The sequence below is a fragment of the Eurytemora carolleeae genome, unplaced genomic scaffold (genome assembly GCF_000591075.1).
Source record: "Eurytemora carolleeae unplaced genomic scaffold, Eaff_2.0 scaffold286, whole genome shotgun sequence".
Taxonomy (NCBI): Eukaryota; Metazoa; Arthropoda; class Copepoda; order Calanoida; family Temoridae; genus Eurytemora; species Eurytemora carolleeae.
This window is the reverse complement of record NW_019396322.1, coordinates 211072-228422: the sequence shown is the minus strand read 5'-3', so window position 1 is coordinate 228422 and position 17351 is coordinate 211072. Positions and strand designations below refer to the sequence as shown.

General features: G+C 34.1%; 1 protein-coding gene across 1 annotated transcript in view; it reads right to left on the bottom strand.

Annotated features, from left to right (window-relative positions):
• Window positions 1-2319: 2319 nt before the first annotated feature.
• LOC111700918 (ubiquitin carboxyl-terminal hydrolase 37) overlaps window positions 2320-17351 on the bottom strand; it is a 28354-nt gene continuing 13322 nt past the window's right edge. Inside the window, exons 12-27 of the mRNA XM_023471998.1 lie at window positions 16874-16940; window positions 16181-16250; window positions 15172-15334; window positions 14370-14424; window positions 13763-14069; window positions 13460-13513; window positions 12582-12667; window positions 11634-11775; window positions 10812-11005; window positions 9066-9163; window positions 7989-8092; window positions 7385-7529; window positions 7026-7101; window positions 6362-6437; window positions 4668-4736; window positions 2320-2603 (exon numbers count right to left, since the gene is read on the bottom strand). Coding sequence (XP_023327766.1) covers window positions 2537-2603; window positions 4668-4736; window positions 6362-6437; window positions 7026-7101; window positions 7385-7529; window positions 7989-8092; window positions 9066-9163; window positions 10812-11005; window positions 11634-11775; window positions 12582-12667; window positions 13460-13513; window positions 13763-14069; window positions 14370-14424; window positions 15172-15334; window positions 16181-16250; window positions 16874-16940 — 1773 coding nt within the window. The 3' untranslated portion in view covers window positions 2320-2536. The remainder of the gene's footprint in view (window positions 2604-4667; window positions 4737-6361; window positions 6438-7025; window positions 7102-7384; window positions 7530-7988; window positions 8093-9065; window positions 9164-10811; window positions 11006-11633; window positions 11776-12581; window positions 12668-13459; window positions 13514-13762; window positions 14070-14369; window positions 14425-15171; window positions 15335-16180; window positions 16251-16873; window positions 16941-17351) is intronic.

Sequence of the window (17351 nt, the reverse complement as noted above, 5' to 3'; positions counted from 1 at the left end):
TATTCAAAATTTCAAGTGACTAATAGTGTGATACTGATATGTATAATCATTTATTGTCATTTGAGATTTCAAATTTCGTTTTTTACAAAAAATACTAAAACCAAAACTCCAATACCTTCTTGTAAATAATAATTATTATTAAGATTCACATGTATTGGTCTTTGGGTATATATCTCACTAATACACTTGATATATGTGAACTTGTGAAGCCCTTGACTTCTATGAATGTAAAATACTTCTTCTTAGCTTTGGTTTTATTAAGTGACCAGTTGAAAAAATAATGATAAAATGATTTAATTGCGCGCATGCAACTTGTTTTTGAAGAGATGGTTTGATTATAATAGTACAGATGTCAGACAAAAACAAGATTTTTCAAACAAGTTAAAATTAAATATGATTTAAGGACCACCAATAAAAAAAATCATTTTGATAAAACTACTCATTTGAGTAGTTGGATTTTAAACTATAAATGTATATTATAAGATAATTCACTGAACTTCCTTTACCCTGTATTACCCTGTAGTGTGCAATAATTAGGTTTTAGTCAATTATTACTTGTCAGCGGATTGACAAGAAAGGGGGAGGGAAGCTAAGAAATCTAAATATAGGGGTGATGGGGTTTGTGCACACTTAAAGGGACCGTTCACTTATTTGGGTAATTTCAGGGTAAACTAAACAGTCTATTCGCTCTTGATTGGTAATAGTCTTACTTTTCAAAGACAACTGTGGCCGGAGAAAAAGCCGATTTTTCGTTCAGAATTCGAGCGCAAAGGGACGGTCCCTCTCTACAGACACTAATTGATGTTTTTTTCAGTATGTTGTTAATCAAAATAAATTTCGAATAATTAATTAAACTGTAGTATCTAATCGTTAATTGTAAATGTCATTATTTTTTAATTTTTGTTGTTTTTTAACTTTCTATTTCTAAAATAACACTATTTTATCGCATTCAAAATTGTGTATTGCCTGTGTAAAAAGCTGAATTGAACGCGGCATGACAAATGAAAAGTTGTACACATACGCGAACAAAACCTACAAAATCTACGAAACAAAATACGAGTAATGATTAATTGATTGTCGTAGAGACGTCGTCTTTGTATACATATTGTACATGTTTTAATACGAAAAACGTAAATTTCTTGCTAACTCAAATATCAAAAGTTTTCATATTTTAGTACATGATAACGAACACATAATGACATTAAAATATAATAAATTTAAATGTTATTGGGCTGCTGTTACTGAAAAAAAAAACATCAAATAGTCTCTATAGAGAGGGACCGTCCCTTTCCGCTTAAATTCTGAACGAAAAATCGGCTTTTTCTCCGGCCACAGTTGTCTTTGAAAAGTAAGACTATTACCAATCAAGAGCGAATAGGCAGTTCAGTTTACCCTGAAATTACCCAAATAAGTGAACGGTCCCTTTAAATCAGACATATATGGGACTGCCCAGGCAGTGGTTTGCTGAAAAAAAACTAAACAATTTAGTGAGAAAGTTCAGCCCTGTCGTAACTAGGGGGGGGGGCAACAGGACAGGTGCCCCTTTAATCTAAGGCGAAAAAAGTGCTTTGTAATTTGCAAGACAAATCTACCTCCATTTTGGTCTCGGCGAAAGGCACACCAGACCACAAATGACAACAAAAGCTCTACTTTTTGGCCGCCATATTAATCTTTTGATTTTATTTGATTTGATTATTTGATGTACTCTAAATCATTATTTTCTAATTTTGGGCCACTAGTCACTTAATGACATATATAATAATTTAGAATATTTTATCTATCGTTTTTTTTTCAAATTAGAACATCTAATAAATGTGCAGTAAACATTACAAAATAATCAAAATCAAAAAATAAAATATAGATCTGGTTAGCCCAGGGCAAACTATCTCTTTGGTCCTGAGTCTGCAGTACACTACCAAATTGATTTAAATGCAATCATGAACATTTCTCTAAAATTTGCCGAGTCTTTGAGCAGAAAAACAATTCATAAAATATTTTTATTGTTTACGTATTTTTATGCTAAATCTTCGAGAAAATTTAAAAAATCTCTTTTTTCTTCAGATTAGAGTTGGTTTGTGAGGGCAAAAAGATTCTTCAGTTTTTTGTCGATATTTTGATCAACAGATTCAAAAGATCTAGATCCTAAGCACTGCTTTCAAGATGTATGTAGATTGTAGGCCCATAATAATTATAATTATATATTTAATAGGGAAAACTCCCAATACGAATCATGTCTGAGGAAAATTAGAGTAATGTTTTCGCACTCATTTTATGCAATTATACAAACTATAACATATTAAAAATATAAATTAATAGATATTGATTAGAATATAATATATTTGGAACCTGTAAAATGGTTGCTGTTGGACAAGTTATCCAACTTGGCAAACTCTAGATCATGAAATTAAATGCATATATTTCTGGTTTTATTGCACTGGTAACTTTACACTTTAAATTAACTGTACAATCATAAACTATAATAAATTCACACCTAAACTTTCAAATTTAGACTAGCATAGGCCCCCTGATATGAAGACTAGATAGTCGAAGGAAATTCTGATTCGTTCTGTGAGTAGATGAAAATGTATCCAGTCTCAGTTTCTCTAAAAATAAAATAAAATTTAAGAAAGAAATCAAAACATCAAAAATTTTGATAAACAGAAGTCGTGAGGTTCCTGATGGGGTATAAATACGTCACAATGACGTGTACAATCTCTATCTCACCTTTTTCTAAGATTCACCGACAAAGGGTCAAACGACCCAGGGTCAAACGACAAAGGGTCAAACGACACAGGGTCAAACGACACAGGGTCAAACGACAAAGGGTCAAACGACAAAGGGTCAAAAGTGCGACAAAGGGTCAAACGACAAAAGGTCAAAATGATAAAAATATTTTTTGATTTGAATCATAGGAAACTCGCAATTTTAATCACAAAAATCCGCCAAACTTTTTTGAAGATTTAAAACTTTAGTCTGTTTCTGGCTTCCATAATGGTCGGGTTGGCAATATAATGGACCATGTGGCCGCAGCGCTCGGCCCCCTAGCCTGTCCTAGCCGCAGCGCTCGGCCCAGAAATTGTCTTAACTAACCTAACCCGTGGCCGCAGCGCTCGGCCCCCTAGCCTGTCCTAGCCGCAGCGCTCGACCCAGAAATTGTCTTAACTAACCTAACCCGTGGCCGCAGCGCTCGGCCCAATAACAAAAAAATACTAACCGTCAAAATTAAAAAAAATTTGCCCTTTTGTTGCATTTTTTGACTCTTTGTCGTTTGACCCTGTGTCATTTGACCCTTTGTCGCGTTTTTGACCCCTTGTCGTTTGACCCTGGGTCGTTTGACCCTGTGTCGTTTGACCCTTTGTCGTTTGACCCTGGGTCGTTTGACCCTTTGTCGGTGAATCATTAAGGCTGTCCCACAAAACATGAGAGAAGCATAACAAATTGAAGGTCGTCTTTGATTTTTTATATAATTTGTTTCATTTATCTGACAACCTAATTTTAGAAGTAAAATTCTAAAGAAAATAATCACAAAATATTCCTAGTCTTGGCATTTCCAAAAAGTGGTCTGCCTTTTTTGTGCTTGTTCAGATTTTGACAATTTTTATTTTTTTTACAAATATGAATTCTGGACGAAATTTTATTATTATTGACAGTATAAAAAAGAGGCAGACCACATTTCGGAAATGCCAAGAATGGGAGAACTTTGTAATAATTGTTTTAAAAATGTTAAGTGGGCGACTTAATATCACAAATTAACTCAAACATGACGACTTTTAAATCGTCTTGCTCTTGTCCTGTTTTGTGGGACACCCTGTACATTGACACCCCCACACTATCATTTTCCTGTCAACCGTTGAGAAGTAATTATTGAATAAAAAGTAGTTATTATATAATAAATTTGAAGAGATAGGCATAGATTTTTAAAGGCAAATTAACGAACAATAGACGAACGAATTGGATCGTTCCAAAAATTAAAAACTATTGATTTTTTTCAACCGAACGAAAAAAAACACAGAAACAACGTTTTAAAATCGTTAACGATTGTTCGCATTTTAAGGATCAGTCAGACTGTCGATGAACGAGTTCTAGTTCATTCTTTCGAAAAAGATAGCTGTTTAACTTTACACACGATTTTTTTTAAAACTAACGTTTTATACTGAACGAACGATTTTTAATCGATCGAACTTAAAATGATAGTATTTTTACAATAAAACGATTTTTCCGAACAAACTTTCCAAAAGGTTAACGCATGATTTGTTGGAGAGAACTAATGAAAAACTCGAACTACGAACGAACGAATCGAAAAAAGAACGTGCCGATCTCTAATTATAGGGTCTACTGAGTCCAACAATATTTGTTATTATATATTTCTTGGTTTCCATCTAAAAATATTTTAGTTTTTGTTTTGTTTGCATGTCGATAATAACTCATTAACCCCTTCACTGTTTTGTCTCAAATGTTGATGGGGGAACTCGGTAAAACCACGGGAATGTTCTTCCTTGGTTAAAATTAGTGTTAAGGTCTACAGGCAAAAGTGGGGTCCCCAGTTCCACGCTAGTTCAAAAATAAATCCTCGTAAAATATTGTCGATTTTCTAGTTTTATAGAAGGAATTTTACCAAATAAAAAAGAGTAGAAAAACGGTTTGTTTTTATCGTGGTAATTAAACACCTGTTAGAAGGATCCTGTATTTGACGGACATCTGTATCATTGTAATCAAACCATCTCTTCGCATCACTCCTAGCAAAATGTTGAAAATTTTATAATCACATTATTTAGCTATTTTAGTCTTAACTTCAAATATTTCAAATGTTTTTAGTGAATATAAATAATAAAAAGTAATATTTTTTGTTCCGATTTATTAGTCTGTTTGTATGTTCGATCGATCAAACCTTGAAAAATTAGCTTCAAAGGAGTTGATTTTTTGCCACAAAGTCTGATTTTCTAATCTCTATATCTTTGTAACCCAATGTCGTAGACCTTAGATATTTCAAACTATTAATACTTATGGATAAAATAATCTAAGTTTGAAATATCAAAGGTTTTCATCAAAAGATTGCAAAGATATTGAAATCAGAAGATTTTAGTTTGTGGCAAAAACTCAATTCCTTTTGATTGAGAAATTGCATTAAACCCAATTATGAATTAAAAAATTTAGTTTCTAGGCAAAGTTAGGTTCCCACGCGAGTACTATACTATAACTGTGCTTATTGGGAAATAGAAATGTCATAAATAAATGAACAAATTTTGTTGTTTTACTTACATGGTAAGCCATATTGTCTTGATCCATTAAAATACAAATATTTCCGTTTGTAAAATTATTTTATTGAATACATCAATCATCAACTCTGATACTCTGATATCTTAAATGCGCAAATTGAAAACGAAAAATTCGGAACTTTTAATATTTGAATTAGAAAATTCAGTTTGTTTAGATCATCATGTTGGCACCATATACAGTACTCATATATATATATATATATATATAATATCAATATATTCCAATAGTTTTGTTTATTTCATTAAAGATTTTTAAATATTTTCTAAAAGCTTAAATTTTTTTTTGATTTGATTTAATAGAAAATTTTAGTTTAACAACATGGAAAAATTGTTGTTGAGAAAGTTGGTATTGGGGAAGTTGTGGCTGGGGAAATTCCGTTGTGGAAATTACCTGACACTATTTTTTTCACCAATATACATATTTACTGTGATGATCTGTATTTATGATCCACTGCACTGCACTGCACTACACTGCACTGCACTGCACTGCACTAGACTACACTGCACTGCACTAGAGTGCACTGTACTGCACTGCAGTAATTTTTAATTTTTAACAATCAACACACAGACAAAGTACCATGATGCTACAATGCACTAAAAGTATACCTAGCTGTACACTGTACTGTACTGTACACTGTTTCTTGAGTTGGAGATTGTTTCCGAACAACTTGAAGGTTTTGGGTTTATTTTTGTAACAGAAAGATGATAAAACCTACAGTTGATGATTTGGATGAAGATTTACACTCAACAAATGCACTGTGCTTTACTAAAATAAACGTTACTGTACTGCAAGTGCAAGTATACCCGTACAGTACTGCACTGTGTTTCACAACAATAAACTGTACTGTACTTACTGCACGTGCAAGTACTGAACTGTGCTTCACTACAATCTACTATACTGTACTGCAAATATACCAGTACATTACTCTACTGTACTAAAATAAACTGTACTGTAGTTTTGACTTAAGTCTACCTGTACAGTTTACAGTACTGCACTTTACTACAATAAACTGTACTGTACTATGTACTGCGAGTATAAATGTACAGTACTGCACTGTACTACAATTAACTGTACTGTAGTTTACCTGTAAACCTGTGCTCTATAATGCCCTGAAGTAGGAGAAGACCCGTAGTGTGAGATAATTGAAACCAATCTGTACTCTGAAAATAATGCTTTTCAAGTGACTCCATTTAAAGATAGGTCTGTTCGATTCACAATGGTACCATTTAATGCTTTTTAAGTGACTCCATTTAAAGATAGGTCTATCCGATTCACAACGGTACCATTTAATGCTTTTCAAGTGACTCCATTTAAAGATAGGTCTGTTCGATTCACAACGGTACCATTTAATGCTTTTCAAGTGACTCCATTTAAAGATAGGTCTGTTCGATTCACAACAGTACCATTTAATGCTTTTACTGATCAAGTATAAATCTGATATCCATGTTTTTGTTTTTAGTATACACTCCGAAAAATGCATGGGCATATATGAGTATTTAATTTTTTTAATGGACAATTTTCAATTGAGACCTCTCTTTGCTGAAAAAAACACCGCATGAAATTGCCAGAATTTAACACTTGTTTAGGTACAAAAAAGACAACTATCCGATAAATGTATCAAGGGTATGTGCGCCTCACTCGTATTTAAATGTAATGATCACTTGACGACAGTCCTTTAAAGTTTTGATTTTTATCGGGAATTAAGGGAGCTTCGCGGCTTGTATTCATGTCAATTAATATAATTTAACCTGAACTATCCTCTACAGTTGTTTCACTGTCGTCTGTATCCCAGTCCTCTTGTAATTTATCCGTTTTAGATCTGATCTAAACATAAATATTTAAAAAACGTTAACTTTATTACAAGTAATTATTGTACAGTTAAATGTTTATGACAGGTTTTAAACATTTTAATCAGATTAAAATATAATCACAGGTTTGGGAAAATACTAAGATTTTCAGAACATTTTAAGAGAAAACAATCAGTTAGCAACATGATAAAAAAGTTTAAAGATGTTTTAATTAAAATATTGGTTGCTAGGTGGGGTTTAAAATCGAATCAATCTTTTAGAATTATTTCCTGCTTCTATAAAAATATTTGCAAACTAACCGATTCCTCGACACTTAATCTCAGAGCAATCCTGAGCTCTTCCTCTTCAGTATTCAACTGTAATCTTTCCTTTTCCTCCAGGGTTCCGCTCAGTTTTCGGATCTTGAACTTCGTTCCTGACGATATATCAAAACTATCGTCTACCCTGCAACATTAAGATTAATTAAAACAATTAAATAAATTTTCCTAACCCCCCCCCCCCACTCACAGGTTTGATATCTACCAAATTAACTTATTTTCGACAAAATTAAGTTTTTAATTTAAAATGATTATGCATGCACACAGTAAATTACAATCATATGTTTCAAGTCGTGCACTCTAGAACTAGTTATCAGAACTAGTATTGTACCTGTGTTCTGGGGGATCCTAGGATATCAGATGTTGGCTGCCTGGTAACTACACTAGAACTTGACCTATACCTCTGTATTAGGAATTCTAAGATATTAGATGCTGGATGACCGGTGGGCGGTGACCGCACTAGAAGTTGACCTATACCTTTGTATTAGGAATCCTAAGATATTAGATTCTGAATGCCCAGTGACCGCACTAGAACTAGACCTGTAGCTGTATTCTAGAGATCCCAGAACTAGAACCAGAATTGTACCTGTGTTCTGGGGATCCTATAGTATCAGGTGACCAGCACCGCTTTCTAGCTGAATTGTTGCTGCTGACAAGACTCTCTTCTAGAGCTCTTTGCAGATCAGAATCCTGTGGATTAATACAAAATTTAAAAAGAACTGTCGTTCGAGTTTCAAATGACGCTCCCTTTATCAAATCATAGAGTGCCATTTATTATCATATCTCCCCAAAAGTATCTAATCAGAGCTGGGAACTTTGTATTGTAAATATCAAATATCAATGCTTGATCTCGATCTTTGGTTAATCATCAGATAAATTTCATCTTTATTTGATATCCCCCGCATGGTAATTGCTCTCAGTCAGGGGTTGAAGCCAGCTTTGATCAGGGGAGGAATAACTAAAATGAAGGGTACCGGATTAACCGGGTTTTGGACTCAGTCTGAGCCCATTTCTTCCTTTTGCGTTGTGGGTATTCCGATTGCGTTGTGGGGATTCCGATTGCGTTGTGGGTATTCCGATTGCGGTGTAGGGATTCCGATTGTGGTGTGTGGATTCCGATTGCGTTGTGGGTATTCCGATTGCGTTGTGGGGATTCCGATTGCGTTGTGGGTATTCCGATTGTGGTGTGTGGATTCCGATTGCGTTGTGGGTATTCCGATTGCGTTGTGGGGATTCCGATTGTGGTGTGTGGATTCCGATTGCGGTGTGTGGATTCCGATTGCGGTGTAGGGATTCCGATTGCGATGTGGGAATTCCGATTGCGGTATGGAGATTCCGATTGCGGTTTAGGGATTCCGATTGCGATGTGGGAATTCCGATTGCGGTATGGAGATTCCGATTGCGGTGCAGGGATTTCGATTGCGGTGTGGGGATTCCGATTGCGTTGTGGGGATCTCATCTACCACGACCATTACATTAATTTAATAAAATTTAATCGCACACAGTCTGGGGTTGAAGCCAGCTTAGGTCAGGGGAGAAATTACTAAAATAAAGATTGAGATCCTCAAATGTAAAGTGCCCACAGTGGATATCAAGTTTAAAAGTTTCCAACACAAAAGTTCCCAGCTCAGTATACACCCTTCTGATAAAGTTAGAAACTAACCTCTGCGCTTGTTTCAGCAGCTTGCTTAGCAGATATATACGTCATATACTCAATCTGATCCTCCTCGTTCATCTCAGATATATCATGGTCGCTCTTATCTAAACCATGGGAAATTTACTAAAAAATGCCCCCTTTCATTTTTCACGATTGTAGATTTGTGATCAGGGGCGGATACAGGATTTAAGTGAGGGGGGGGGGGCAAGATTTTTTAGGAACAAAAAAATTAATAATTAGGAACAAAAAATCGTGCCGCAGGCGAAATTTTTTTTTGACATAAAAGACTCAAAAAGAGTCAAAATTAATGACTTGAGACTAAAAAACTAGATTTTTAACTTTAAGGAACAAAATTAACGGATTAGAACAGGAATTTAGGAACAATTAAAAGATTGTTCAGGAATTAGGAACAAAAATAAATGATTAGGACAGGAATTTAGGAACAATTAAAAGATTGTTCAGAAACTAGGAACAAAATTAAAGGATTCGGACAGGGATTTAGGAACAATAAAAAGATTGTTCAGGAATTAGGAACAAAAATAATGGATTAGGACAGGGATTTAGGAACAATAAAAAGACTGTTCAGGAATTTGGAACAAAAATATTGGATTAAGACAGGGATTTAAGTTGGGTCGGAAACAGTATTAGGAACAGGACACAATAATAGGAACATTAGCAATTTAAAAACAAAAAGAAATTACTAGTTATACTTAAATGCATCAAAATTAGGACCAATATTACAATTTTGATAAATGAGTATTGATTAAGGAACATTACTAGATATGAACAACATTATAACTTAAGTCTAGTTTCTTACAAATTTCTAATTCTAAATTTATCGTTAACAATAACATTTACTTGTTGTCGTTGATTTTTATGTGTTATTAGTACACATTTCGAAAGAAAGTCAAGATTTCCATTAAATAAAAAAAGCTTGAAATTGAAAAACACATACGATTTATAAAATTGGGAACATTTTTTGCCTCGAAATCTCAAGGAGGGGCTACGCCCCTCCCTGAATCTGTCAGGGGGTGGCGAATGTCCCCCCGCCACCCCCCTGTATCCGCCCCTGTTTTTGATTATAGATATTGTGATTGTAGATATCTAAATCATGGTGGGAAATAAACAAACATATTTAATGAATGTAATGAAGTGTGACTTTTGAGAAAATTCATTCCCAAATTGGGGGAATTTAAAAAACGAAGACGACATCGTCAATCAGAAAATCATTCTCTTCAACTCTTTTCACAAATAATTAAAATCATATTGCAACTCCGTGAATTTTTACTTGACTTCTCCGCTCATTTCCTCATAACAGAGCCTATAGAAGGAAGTAAATTTGGTGGAGATCGATTCTGTTTGGATTTAGCCTTAACCCCCCCCCCCCCCCCCCCCCCCCAACATAAAAACCTTTTCTTTATCCATCTATTTAGTAAATTCATAAGTGAANGTTGAGCCCCCCCCGTGGAAAGAAAAAAAATGCAAGGCCCCCCTGGACAAATTCCTGAATACGCCCCTGACCCCCCGAACACTCTTTTAATGTAATTATGTTTATGTGACCATTTTCATCTATCTCTAATTTGTAATGGACATTGGACACTCGTATTTAAATATCTGTAAATGTGATAATTTTTATCTTTCTCAGATATGTCATAGACACTTCAATCTAAATTATGGTAAACATAAGCATTAATCAATTAGGCGATACTTCTTCAGAAAATGGATGGTTTTTAATTATAATAGTTGGTTCACCTTTAAACTTTGCTGGGGTCCCATTCAGCTTGACAGGAGGTGAGTCTTGGGACGGATAAAACCGTGGTTTGGGAGGAGAACTTGATGGTTTAGGAGTTGGCGTTGATGATAGACGAAAAGAATTGGGCGTTCTTTCAGGAGAGATAAAAGAAGGTTTCTTCAGTGTCTGAGGAGTTGAACTTACTCTGTCAATGCTTCACCAAAAAATCATAAATAAAGTTTCAAGGGCCCCTCCATGTGAAGATGGCAATGCCAGATTTACGGTGGTACTTTTTAAAGCTTCGTCTGATCAAGTATGAATTATAAATCCATGTTTATAATTTTAAAAACTAATTATTTTTCAACTGTGGTTTCTCTACAAAGTGACTTGCGCATTTACTGAAAGAATACCATGGAGAAATAAACAGAATCAAACATCTTTCAAGCGACGTTACCTTACACATAATTGATCAGATGCAGGTTTCACGTGTACAGTTGAAATCGTGCACGTCCATCTTTAAATGGAGGATTACTTGAAATTACACCTAGAGCCCATTTAAGGCTATTTCTAAACTATCAAAATCATGTCAGGGTTTTTAATTTTCTTTAAAATTTTTTTATACACGAGTGTATTCGGAAATTTTCAACATTTTATTCCAGCTATCACAAGAAAAATAAGGAATATTTAGCGGACAAGATGAATTTTTAGCTTGAAGATTAAAAAAGGGGGAATTTAACGTGCCATTCCTGTCAAATTCCCTACCCCCCCCCCTCGCCCCCTAAATCATTAGAAAAAAATGTATTATTTAAATAAGAAAAAAATAAGTTTTGAGGTGAAGTAACCTTGGAGAGTTAAGCGGGCTAACTCCAGTAAGTTCTTCTGAAAAGGTGGAGCACCGCACAGATTTATTATTTGGATTATCTTCAATTCTTCTCTCTACACTTGATAATATCACGGAATGGAGATTATCTTCTTTCACCAGTTCTAAATGGAATTTGTTTTACTCCTAGTCTACTGTTGTGTCTCAAATCTGTGACTAGTGACTTATCTTTCCCGTTTATGACTAAACTTTAGACGTTGGATATCTCAAAGTGCCAGGGTTTCACCACCTTTCTCGATATAAGAGTTAAACGTCAATCTAAAAGTGTAATCCTCAGTTTAATCACCCTTTATTTTAAGAATTGATGGTGAAATTTTTTTGTAAAATACTATGTAGTTGAGCGGAGGGCGCAGTATTGTAGAGGGATTCATTCATAATTGTGCAGCAAAAGCGCAAGTCAATCTTAAAAATGTAGCAGGGATGACTGTACACAGAAATCTATTTTTAACTCTCTAATTCCAGGGGAACCCATGGCCCGGGGCTGGGCACAGGTTTCCATTGTTTTATATCCATTCCAGAATTAATACAGTTTAGCACAATTCTTGGAGCATTATCAACATGAAAACCAAAAATTAGAAGATGCAAATTTTTGTTTTACTCCACACATCTTTACTTTCTGAGCAGATATACTTAAAACAAATTGATCAGATAATTAACAATTCGTTTTTCTTCTTCTTCTGTTTCTTCCATAAATTAGGAGTTGGTACAATACAACATAAGTGCAGGGTAACGTTAGATAAGATAAGATATCGTTTAATGCTAAAAATAAATATAAAAACTTTTATGCTAAAGTACTTTTCTAGCTATTTATTGTTTACAGATTCATGTACAGTGTACAGGTAGGTACATTTACATGTTCAATGTGCATGTGCAGGTACATGTGTTAATGTGCTAAAGCAACTAGGATTACCTTTTTCGCCTGAATCCTTCAAGTTTTCTGAACACTGGTTTCTACAGAACTGTTTTAGGCTAAAACTTCTGGGGACTCGGACAGCTCTAAAAATTGGAGTTAAAGGAGCTGTAAGCGTAATTTATATATTATACATTAATGTTTTTAATTTTAAAACCTGATAATTTTCAATAGTGGGTTTTCTACAAAAGTTACACGAAAAAAATACTTTAAACCAAGAAAGCCTTAGAATGACTAGGGTAGCTTTGTCTGATCAAGTATATATTATACAATATACATTGATGTTTTTAATTTTAAAACCTGATAATTATCAAGTGGGTTTTCTACAAAAGTTACACGAAAAAATACTTGAAACCAAGAAAGCCTTAGAATGACTAGGGTCGACCGAAATTTCGAGTTCAATCCCTTTACACGCTTTTCCAAAGGCCTTTTTATAGCACTTGATTCTAGCAGCCGATGTACTTGATTGGCTTTGATCAATGAACACAGGCCATATTTTTGTATCTTTTATCTATTAAAGGGATTGTCGGCGCAATTTTAAGTGACCTCTCATTTAAGGAATGGCATGCCTGATTCACATTGGTTGAACCTTTATTTAAGCAAAAACTTGGAAGACTTCGGAGTTGTTCTATAAAAAAAGTTCTGTGAATTACCTTATATTATTACTGCAGTATAGATCATCAAATTCCCTTTGATATAGAAATCAGCATAAAATATAATCACTTTTCAGTTAAAATAAATTTCGCATTTATCCTTTACCAGAGAAAGGTTTAAAGGGTAACGTTGTGGATTAGATATACCATTCTTGAAATTAAAACTTCAATCCCGTTAAGGCTTATCTTGCTGTTATGTTCGTATGTTCTAGTGAAAAGTGTTACCTAGATATCTTTCTCCCATTACTATCATACCGTTTCAGAACAACAATCAAAATTCTGGAAAAAAATAATTCGAAACTCTTATTAAAACAACGCTTTGATGTCATCATTTCGACTGTTTTGTAATATATAAAAAGAAAAGTGATACCAATTCTCTTATGCAACTAAAACAGAGGGGGGGCAATGAGTGCTCAGACCCTCCTCCCTGGGTCAGTAAAAACTGTGATTTCCGGGGATTTTTCAGGCCTCAACGGACACGGGTGCAAAGCCCTCCTTCCTCCCCAAGGAAAGCTTTTTTTTAAGTACCTGGCTAGCTGATTTATGTGTGTTGAGGTGCTTGCCTTTTCTCCTTTACATTCCTCGCAACGGCGCTCCCGCTCTTCTACTTGGAAATTCTGCGAGATAAGTTCAAGCAAATCCACCGCGGTATTTGCGCTCACACCGTCAGATAAACTTTTCGCGGATTTATAAGCTTTTAAATCTTCTTGGATTCTTAGCTTAGGGCTCGGGTGTATTTTCAGATCTGCTAGTGGAGGTCTGCTGGTAAGATGACGGCTTGGTGGAGCTGACTTTTCTCGGAAATTCAGGTCAAAGCTGTCGGAAGTAGTGCCCCCTAAATATCCTTACTTTTAGATCTTTAATATTGTTAAATTTGCAATTACGTATAGTGCGACCCATTAATGGTACGTAAATGATTTAAATAGTCAAATATACAAACACCAAAATTATGCAATGCAGTGTACACTGAACACACTACACAAATCCATTATACTTAGTAAGTTGATTTTAAGGCTTCGGCTGAAACTTTGTAACAACAAATACTGCATATCTGTCGTCTTTCTATTCCACAGTTAAATAGGTTTCCTGTAGAATAATAAGATAATGCTAAGTTAGATTTAATATGAATTTTTACCTATCACGGGAGCCATTATTCCTTTCTCCACAGCCTTCTGATATTCTGATATATCCTTGAGCGAAAAATGTTAAAAAATATTAGAATGAAAATGTTGACTGAAGTTTCAAGTGAAGCTAGACCATCTATTTAAAAAGTGGCATATCCGATATCCTACTGTAACCTTGAAAACTTTCTCTGATAAAGGATGAATCAGATTTCCAGCTGAAAATTGACCTCTTTTAACTGTTGTTTCTCTATTTATACTGCAGAAATGATGAGGATAAACCAAAGTTAGAAAAACGACGATATCTTCCTTTATGGTTGCTTAAATAGAGGGATTAAATCGTGCCGATAAACCAGTTTCAAAGTAGAGATCACTTTAAATTATGTCTACAGCCCCTTTAAGTCAAAGTAATTCAAGAATGCGATAGTTTTTGTTTAAAACGGCAAAGAGTAAAATTTATATCGAAGCACTTTAACATCATGGAGAATTTGGTTCTTCTAGGTTAGAACCATATGTTGCTCATTGGGAACGTTTTTTAAAGCATAGATAGTGTAGTGGGTAGGTTTGTATATACAGTGTATACCAATACAAAGAAGACGACTTTTCTATTAAAGTTTTGATTTCTAACAAGTTTTTTTACAATCTACAGAGAGTTGTTATTTGGCGGCTTCTCTTTGTTTCTATGTTTATCTGTTTGAAAGCTTGGTAGAAATCAAACATTTAAATCAAAAGTCGTCTTAATTCTATTAATAAATACGTCGACGAATGTCGAATGTAACTTTAAAAATATATATTATATCTTTGTTTATTTTTTACCAGTGTTTGGGACGAGGCTGTTGGACTTTTCTCTGGAGTATTAAACATATCTCTAAACTTGGACTTTGGAGGAGTAGAGGTTTGTATTTGAGGAGAGGGTAGGGAGCACCACAACTCCATCTCTGATTGAACAACGGAACTATGCTTCCCGCAGGATAAACAACTAAACAGATTTAGAAATCATATTTATTATTACTCGCATTTTAGGGCGTTCCGCCCCCATCTTCTATTTTAATTGTGAACATGCTTTTTATGTACAACATCGTAAAACAAAATAAAAACAAGTTCGCGGATCTTAACAAAAATTTAGTGGATTTTAAAATTTTCAAAAATGTAATGAAAATCAAATTTTGATGGGAGGCAAATATTTGAAATTTTGATCATTCATAAACCTTCCCTGGGACCACGTGAGGTTCCACACAAAATTTGGGCCTGATCGGTTCCGCCGTCATGAGGTTTATTGGAACCAAACAAACATACAAACAAACAAACAAACACCCAGACAAGCTAAATTTATATTTAGATTGTAAATAAATCATACTTGGGTGTACAATTAAAACCAGAGGAGCTTCAAGGTCATAAAGGTGTAACAGTAATTTCGCATACATTTTTTTGATCTTACTAGAGCTTGTGAGTTATAACAAAATTTAACCGTTGATTTAAAAATCCAGAAGGTATGGTTGATTTGGTTAACTTGAACGAACCTTGAGCAGGGGGAATGAACTACTCGATATTAGATGGTAACTACTCGATATTAGATGGTAACTACTCGATATTATATGGTATCTACTCGATATTAGATGGTAACTACTCGATATTAGATGGTATCTACTCTATATTAGATGGTATCTACTCGATATTAGATGGTAACTACTCGATATTAGATGGTAACTACTCGATATTAGATGGTAACTACTCGATATTAGATGGTAACTACTCGATATTAGATGGTATCTACTCGATAACCACGTGTTAACTCTTTGGTTAAAGCACAAAATAAAACACATACTTTGACAATTCCTCTTTCTTGAACATGAAATCTTGAACGGGATTCCTAGCTTTCCTCTCTAAACTACATTCTGTAAAATAAAGTCAAAATAAGGTTTTTAGTTAAATTTTAAATTAAATTCACATTCATTTCAATTAATAATGCAGAGTTTTTAAATTCATTTTATGTTATTCATTTTAGATTTTAAAATGCCTGCAGTTATTGCTTTTGTTATTATCAAATTGCTTGTTGTTTTCTTCGATATTATTAAAACTCCCTGTCTTCCTATTGTTCTTATTATTACAATGCCTGTTTTTCCTATTATTATTAATATCAACATTATTAAAATGACCGTTTTCTTTTATTAAAATGCATTTGTTTGTTACTTAGTAATTAAGATTCCTGTTTTGATATTGATATTATTATAATGACTGTTTTTACTTTTGTTATTAATAAAATGTATTGTTAATATTAATTACAATCCAAGTTATTGTCATCAATCAAATTATTGTTATTGCAAGGTTTTATCTAGAATTAATCTGGGTGAACATTCTACACCAATAACACTTGAACAATTTTAAATAACAAAAAGACACAAATAATCTGCCAAAAAGTGAAGTATTACAACTTCAAAAAAAAACTCTAGATAAACCCCTGTGTTATTGTTTTTGAAAATTTGGCTAGTTTTGTTATTGTTATTATTGAAATCCCTACCACTGCTCAGCTGAGTGTAGCTCTCTGTTATTGTATCAAGAAATATACTCAGGCACTCATTCGCATCCTTTTATAGCATTCTTGTCAGTCATATCATGAGACAACAAGGTTTAATCAGTCAACAAAGTTTAATCAGACAACAAGGTTTAATTAGACAACAAGGTTTAATAAGACACCAAGGTTCAATCAGACAACTAGGTTTAATCAGACAACTAGGTTTAATCAGACAACAAGGTTTACTACTTTTTTACTCTACAGGGGTTTGGTCCATCACCATCACCGAATTTTAAAGGTTTAATAAGACTACAAGGTTTAATCAGACAACAAGGTTTAATAAGACAACAAGGTTTAATCAGTCAACAAGGTTTAATCAGACAACAAGGTTTAATGAGCCAATTAGGGTTCCCAAATAAGACAACTGGAAAACTCAAATCAAATCAAAGATGAATGTGAAAGGGAACCCTTAGTGGAAACCTAA